Source organism: Gobius niger, assembly GCF_951799975.1.
Source record: "Gobius niger genome assembly, chromosome: 7".
NCBI classification, from domain to species: domain Eukaryota; kingdom Metazoa; phylum Chordata; class Actinopteri; order Gobiiformes; family Gobiidae; genus Gobius; species Gobius niger.
Genome location: NC_136858.1, coordinates 38,916,587 through 38,924,750, shown reverse-complemented (window position 1 = coordinate 38,924,750; position 8,164 = coordinate 38,916,587). Strand labels below are relative to the sequence as shown.

At 39.2% G+C, this 8,164-nt stretch overlaps 1 protein-coding gene across 1 annotated transcript in view; it reads right to left on the bottom strand.

Moving 5' to 3' along the window:
* Positions 1-2,154: 2,154 nt before the first annotated feature.
* LOC306966005 (GRAM domain-containing protein 4-like) overlaps positions 2,155-8,164 on the bottom strand; it is a 33,845-nt gene continuing 27,835 nt past the window's right edge. The window contains exons 15-18 of the mRNA XM_079560636.1: positions 7,837-7,930; positions 4,828-4,927; positions 4,675-4,743; positions 2,155-2,385 (exon numbers count right to left, since the gene is read on the bottom strand). Of these exons, the coding sequence (XP_079416762.1) occupies positions 2,281-2,385; positions 4,675-4,743; positions 4,828-4,927; positions 7,837-7,930 (368 nt within the window). The 3' untranslated portion in view covers positions 2,155-2,280. The remainder of the gene's footprint in view (positions 2,386-4,674; positions 4,744-4,827; positions 4,928-7,836; positions 7,931-8,164) is intronic.

Below are 8,164 nucleotides of genomic sequence, written 5' to 3'. Positions count from 1 at the left end.
GGACTGGTTTATATCAAGTTTCGACTGGTTTAGATCAAGTTTCGACTGGTTTAGATCAAGTTTAGACTGGTTTAGATCAAGTTCAGACTGGTTTAGATCAAGTTCGGACTGGTTTATATCAAGTTTCGACTGGTTTAGATCAAGTTTAGACTGGTTTAGATCAAGTTTGGACTGGTTTAGATCAAGTTTGGACTGGTATAGATCAAGTTTGGACTGGTTTTGATCAAGTTCAGACTGGTTTAGATCAAGTTCGGACTGGTTTATATCAAGTTTCGACTGGTTTAGATCAAGTTTCGACTGGTTTAGATCAAGTTTGGACTGGTTTAGATCAAGTTTGGACTGGTTTAGATCAAGTTTAGACTGGTTTATATCAAGTTTGGACTGGTATAGATCAAGTTTGGACTGGTTTTGATCAAGTTCAGACTGGTTTAGATCAAGTTCGGACTGGTTTATATCAAGTTTAGACTGGTTTTGATCAAGTTTAGACTGGTTTAGATCAAGTTTGGACTGGTATAGATCAAGTTTGGACTGGTATAGATCAAGTTTGGACTGGTATAGATCAAGTTTGGACTGGTTTTGATCAAGTTCAGACTGGTTTAGATCAAGTTCGGACTGGTTTATATCAAGTTTCGACTGGTTTAGATCAAGTTTGGACTGGTTTAGATCAAGTTTGGACTGGTTTAGATCAAGTTTGGACTGGTTTAGATCAAGTTTGGACTGGTTTGGATCAAGTTTGGACTGGTTTAGATTAAGTTTGGACTGGTTTAGATCAAGTTTGGACTGGTTTGGATCAAGTTTGGACTGGTTTGGATCAAGTTTGGACTGGTTTAGATTAAGTTTGGACTGGTTTGGATCAAGTTCAGTCTGGTTTAGATTAAGTTTGGACTGGTTTAGATCAAGTTTGGACTGGTTTAGATTAAGTTTGGACTGGTATAGATCAAGTTTGGACTGGTTTGGATCAAGTTCAGTCTGGTTTAGATCAATTGGATCAAGTTCAGACTGGTTTAGATCAAGTTTGGACTGGTTTAGATCAAGTTTGGACTGGTTTAGATCAAGTTTGGACTGGTTTAGATCAAGTTTGGACTGGTTTAGATCAAGTTTGGACTGGTTTGGATCAAGTTTGGACTGGTTTAGATTAAGTTTGGACTGGTTTAGATCAAGTTTGGACTGGTTTGGATCAAGTTTGGACTGGTTTGGATCAAGTTTGGACTGGTTTAGATTAAGTTTGGACTGGTTTGGATCAAGTTCAGTCTGGTTTAGATTAAGTTTGGACTGGTTTAGATCAAGTTTGGACTGGTTTAGATTAAGTTTGGACTGGTATAGATCAAGTTTGGACTGGTTTGGATCAAGTTCAGTCTGGTTTAGATCAATTGGATCAAGTTCAGACTGGTTTAGATCAAGTTTGGACTGGTTTAGATCAAGTTTGGACTGGTTAAGATCAAGTTTCGACTGGTTTAGATCAAGTTTCGACTGGTTTAGATCAAGTTTAAACTGGTTTAGATCAAGTTTGGACTGGTTTAGATCAAGTTTGGACTGGTTTAGATCAAGTTTAAACTGGTTTAGATCAAGTTTCGACTGGTTTAGATCAAGTTTGGGCTGGTTTAGACCAGTTTTAGACTGATTTAGATCAAGTTTGGACTGGTTTAGATCAAGTTTGGACTGGTTTAGATCAAGTTTGGACTGGTTTAGATCAAGTTTGGACTGGTTTAGACCAGTTTTAGACTGATTTAGATCAGATTTTGACAGGTTTTAAAATAATCAAAAAAATAAACTACCCTGTCTGTCTCCGAAAAGGTTAGAAAATACTTTTCTTTTAAATGGTTGTGGGGGCAACATTAGACACGTTGTTCTTGCTCTCTACAGCGACTTGTGCTATAATTAAACTTTCCTTGCCTTTGGATTGAGAGCAATGGACACGGTTTGCAGTTCTGTGACATTTCCTTCAAAGTGCTTTAACTTTAAAGAGGTTTGAAAACTTTCTGAAGCCACTGATCGCAATGACAACGAACTCTTCTCATCCTCAAGTGCTTAGAAAAAAAGTGCAAAGAAAAACTGAGTTGCTTAATGAGAAAATACATATTGAAAACAATGTACACAGATCATTTGGTTAAAATCTATAAAACAATAAAAACAGTCAAAGGGAGGATTCGATTCTCTCAGACGTTAGCAGTGAGTAACTTCGTATAAACTTTACCCAGAAAAGGTCACGATTTAAGCCCGTAACTGTATAAATAAGCAGACGTTGTGCACGTTTCCTGCTGAGATGATGAACTTTGGTCGCTAGGTGTCCTCCTCCGCTTCTGTCGTCATGGTAACCTTCGCCCGCTGATACAAAATGGCGTCGAAGGCCTCGTCCCGGTGCGTCATCCCCCCGAAGACCAGCGGCTGGAGACGAGAAGGAGCAACCCGTAAATAAAGTAAATAAATATCCTAATAACAGAGTCCTCTGATGAACTACAATCATAAACTGGTCTAACAATACATTATATATTCCTTAAGGATCTGAAAGTACTAACACAAGTCGCTGGTGCTAAGTAGACGTCTGCACTGGAGATGATTCCTGCCATCTATAGTACCATCATATTTATATATACTGTACATATACACGGACAGTACATGTTTATATACACATAGTTTTCTTCTTGTTTGTTTCTCTTGTATGTTTGTTGTCATTTCTTATTTTGTGGGTACATTTGAATGTGTCCTGATCTATGCATTAGTAGTAGTAGTAGTAGAAGAAGTAGAAGAAGAAGATTTGCAAACATTTCATCAAACAAAGGAAAGAGAATTGGACAAAACGGGAAGCTTTAGAGGAGGAGAAGGAGGAGGAGAAGAAGAAGAAGAAGAAGACGGAAAATAAGGAGAAGAAGAAGGAGGAGGAGGAGAAGAAGGAGAAGGAGGAGTAGGAGGAGAAGAAGCAGTAGAAGAAGAAGGAGGAGGAGAAGGAGGAGAAGACAACGGAAAATAAGGAGAAGAAGAAGACGAAGGAGAAGAAGCAGAAGGAGGAGGAGGAGGAGAAGACATTTTATCAAACAGGAAAGAGAATTGGACAAAACGGGAAGCTTTAGAGGAGAAGAAGCAGAAGAAGGAGGAGGAGGAGAAGGAGGAGAAGACAACGGAAAATAAGGAGAAGAAGGAGAAGGAGGAGGAGAAGGAGAAGACAACGGAAAATAAGGAGAAGAATAAGACGAAGGAGAAGAAGCAGAAGAAGGAGGAGGAGGAGGAGGAGGAGGAGGAGGAGGAGGAGGAGGAGGAGGAGGAGAGGGAGAAGACATTTTATAAAACAGGAAAGAGAATTGTTCGACATAACAGGAATCTTTAGAGCAAATACTTGAGCACTTAGCAGGCGGTACTTAACATTATGTTTTTTTTTTATTAATGTGAGGAAAAGGGAAAGAAAATATGAATTGAATTTTAAGAGCAAACTGTTTGGATTTGAGAATATTTTAGCTTTAACCAAAAAAAAACACACTACTGAAATACTGAATAATCTGAGTTTAGTTGATCACTTTGTAATAATAATGGCAGGATCCTTGAAGTAGGAGGACTCAGAGCAAAAACTCAAAGGGAAGAAGAAGAAGATAGGGCTGTGCAATTAATCGAAATTCGATTACGATTTCGATTACAACAGTAAACGATTACAAAATTAGCATAATCGCAGAAAATCGATTATAATTTATATTTTATTTTTTTTATTTTTATTTTTTTCATTTTTTTTCTTCTAGTTTTTAATTTTTTTGTCACTTTTTTTGCTGGATTTTTGTCTTTTTTTTGATGGATTTTTGTCTTTTTTTTTGCTGGATTTTTGTCTTTTTTTGATGGATTTTTGTCTTTTTTTTTATGGATTTTTGTCACTTTTTTGCTGGATTTTTGTCACTTTTTTGCTGGATTTTTGTCACTTTTTTTGCTGGATTTTTGTCTTTTTTTTTGATGGATTTTTGTCTTTTTTTTTGATGGATTTTTGTCTTTTTTTTAATGGATTTTTGTCTTTTTTTGGATGGATTTTTGTCTTTTTTTTATGGATTTTTGTCACTTTTTTGCTGGATTTTTGTCACTTTTTGCTGGATTTTTGTCTTTTTTTTGATGGATTTTTGTCTTTTTTTTGATGGATTTTTGTCTTTTTTTTTGATGGATTTTTGTCTTTTTTTGATGGATTTTTGTAATTTTTTTGATGGATTTTTGTCTTTTTTTTTGATGGATTTTTGTCTTTTTTTTTAATGAATTTTTGTCTTTTTTCTGCTGGATTTTTGTCACTTTTTTTGCTGGATTTTTGTCTTTTTTTATGGATTTTTGTCACTTTTTTGATGGATTTTTTTAAAGGCAACCAATAATCGTTTGAATAATCGTGATTTCAATTATGACAAAAATAATCGTGATTATTATTTTTTCAATAATCGAGCAGCCCTAGCAGGATCCTTGAAGTAGGAGGACTCAGAGCAAAAACTCAATGGGACGAAGAAGAAGAGCCATAACTGTTGGGAACCACTGTTTTAGACCATAACTTTCACACCAGAAAACAATGCAATCAGCACAAATTACTGCCTCGAGAACAAGATCAGAACTAATGTGAACGATAAGCCTCAGAGGAGCGTCACGTGAGTCTCTGTGTGAGGTACATCGCAGTGTGGGCTGGCGTTTTGAGCACTTCAGGGTTTAGATCAATGAAAGTCTCACCTTCTGTGTGGTGGGCGTGGCTATCGAGATGCCCATCCCAGAACCAGGAAGCACCGACAGCACTTTGTACTGAGAGAACGAGGAAGCAAAAGATCAAAACAAAAGCAAATCAAACAAAATGACCGGGATTTTAAACTGTGAAGGAGCACAAACCCCGTCCACCTTCTGGACCTCGGTGATTTCACACAAACCGATGACTTTGTTCCTTTTGGAGGGACCTGAGCGGGACGTGGACGCCTCGAAGCAGAGGAAGCTGCGGAACAGAGGAACAGAGGAACATTAAAGACAGAGGAACAGAGGAACATTAAAGACAGAGGAACATTTACACACAGAGGAACAGAGGAACATTTACAGACAGAGGAACAGAGGAACATTTACAGACAGAGGAACAGAGGAACATTTACAGACAGAGGAACAGAGGAACAGAGGAACATTTACAGACAGAGGAACAGAGGAACATTTACAGACAGAGGAACAGAGGAACATTTACAGACAGAGGAACAGAGGAACATTTACACACAGAGGAGCAGAGGAACATTTACAGACAGAGGAACAGAGGAACATTTACACACAGAGGAACAGAGGAACATTTACAGACAGAGGAACAGAGGAACATTTACACACAGAGGAACAGAGGAACATTAAAGACAGAGGAACAGAGGAACATTTACAGACAGAGGAACAGAGGAACATTACAGACAGAGGAACAGAGGAACATTTACACACAGAGGAACAGAGGAACATTTACAGACAGAGGAACAGAGGAACATTTACACACAGAGGAACAGAGGAACATTTACAGACAGAGGAACAGAGGAACATTTACAGAGAGAGGAACAGAGGAACATTTACACACAGAGGAACAGAGGAACATTTACAGACAGAGGAACAGAGGAACATTTACAGACAGAGGAACAGAGGAACATTTACAGACAGAGGAACAGAGGAACATTTACAGAGAGAGGAACAGAGGAACATTAAAGACAGAGGAACAGAGGAACATTTACAGACAGAGGAACAGAGGAACATTACAGACAGAGGAACATTTACAGACAGAGGAGCAGAGGAACATTTACACACAGAGGAACAGAGGAACATTTACAGACAGAGGAACAGAGGAACATTTACACACAGAGGAACAGAGGAACATTTACACACAGAGGAACAGAGGAACATTTACACACAGAGGAACAGAGGAACATTTACAGACAGAGGAACAGAGGAACATTTACAGACAGAGGAACAGAGGAACATTTACAGACAGAGGAACATTTACACACAGAGGAACAGAGGAACATTTACAGACAGAGGAACATTTACACACAGAGGAACAGAGGAACATTTACAGACAGAGGAACAGAGGAACATTTACAGACAGAGGAACAGAGGAACATTTACACACAGAGGAACAGAGGAACATGTACACACAGAGGAACATTTACAGACAGAGGAACATGTACACACAGAGGAACATTTACACACAGAGGAACATTTACACACAGAGGAACATTTACACACAGAGGAACATTTACACACAGAGGAACAGAGGAACATGTACACACAGAGGAACATTTACAGACAGAGGAACAGAGGAACATTTACACACAGAGGAACATTAAAGACAGAGGAACAGAGGAACATTTACACACAGAGGAACATTTACAGACAGAGGAACAGAGGAACATTTACACACAGAGGAACATTTACACACAGAGGAACAGAGGAACATTTACACACAGAGGAACAGAGGAACATTTACACACAGAGGAACATTTACAGACAGAGGAACAGAGGAACATTTACAGACAGAGGAACAGAGGAACATTTACACACAGAGGAACAGAGGAACATTTACACACAGAGGAACAGAGGAACATTTACAGACAGAGGAACAGAGGAACATTTACACACAGAGGAACAGAGGAACATTTACACACAGAGGAACAGAGGAACATTTACAGACAGAGGAACATTTACACACAGAGGAACAGAGGAACATTTACAGACAGAGGAACATTTACAGACAGAGGAACAGAGGAACATTTACACACAGAGGAACAGAGGAACATTTACACACAGAGGAACATTTACACACAGAGGAACAGAGGAACATTTACACACAGAGGAACAGAGGAACATTTACAGACAGAGGAACAGAGGAACATTTACACACAGAGGAACAGAGGAACATTTACAGACAGAGGAACAGAGGAACATTTACAGACAGAGGAACAGAGGAACATTTACACACAGAGGAACAGAGGAACATTTACAGACAGAGGAACAGAGGAACATTTACACACAGAGGAACAGAGGAACATTTACAGACAGAGGAACAGAGGAACATTTACAGACAGAGGAACAGAGGAACATTTACAGACAGAGGAACATTTACAGACAGAGGAACAGAGGAACATTTACACACAGAGGAACAGAGGAACATTTACAGACAGAGGAACATTTACAGACAGAGGAACATTTACAGACAGAGGAACATTTACAGACAGAGGAACAGAGGAACATTTACACACAGAGGAACAGAGGAACATTTACACACAGAGGAACAGAGGAACATTTACAGACAGAGGAGCAGAGGAACATTTACACACAGAGGAACAGAGGAACATTTACAGACAGAGGAACAGAGGAACATTTACAGACAGAGGAACAGAGGAACATTTACAGACAGAGGAACAGAGGAACATTTACAGACAGAGGAACAGAGGAACAGTTACACACAGAGGAACATTTACACACAGAGGAACATTTACACACAGAGGAACAGAGGAACATTTACAGACAGAGGAACAGAGGAACATTTACACACAGAGGAACAGAGGAACATTTACAGACAGAGGAACAGAGGAACATTTACACACAGAGGAACAGAGGAACATTTACACACAGAGGAACAGAGGAACATTTACAGACAGAGGAGCAGAGGAACATTTACAGACAGAGGAACATTTACAGACAGAGGAGCAGAGGAACATTTACAGACAGAGGAACATTTACAGACAGAGGAACAGAGGAACATTTACACACAGAGGAACAGAGGAACATTTACAGACAGAGGAACATTTACACACAGAGGAGCAGAGGAACATTTACACACAGAGGAGTATGGTAGTATATGGTTAGACAGAAGAACTTCCCACTCACTTCTCTGTGATGAACAGGACTCCGTTGCGGATATAGTCTGTCGGCGTTTTCTTGTCTCTGTTGATGAGGCAGCAGCGCCAGCCGTTCTCACAAGCTACAAAACAAACATCAAGTCTGGAGGTTTAAGCAGCACAGATGCTCCATGACCTGCTACATGTTACAGACGTGCGTCAATGTATAAGAAAACCCCCCACCCGACCGACGTTTTCAACTAACTCGCCGGCAACTTGGATCACAAAAATATTCGATTATTGAAATAGTCGACAGCTGTTTTAGTGATCGATTGATCGTTTTCTGGTTCACTGACTCAAATAGAGCAAAAATGACA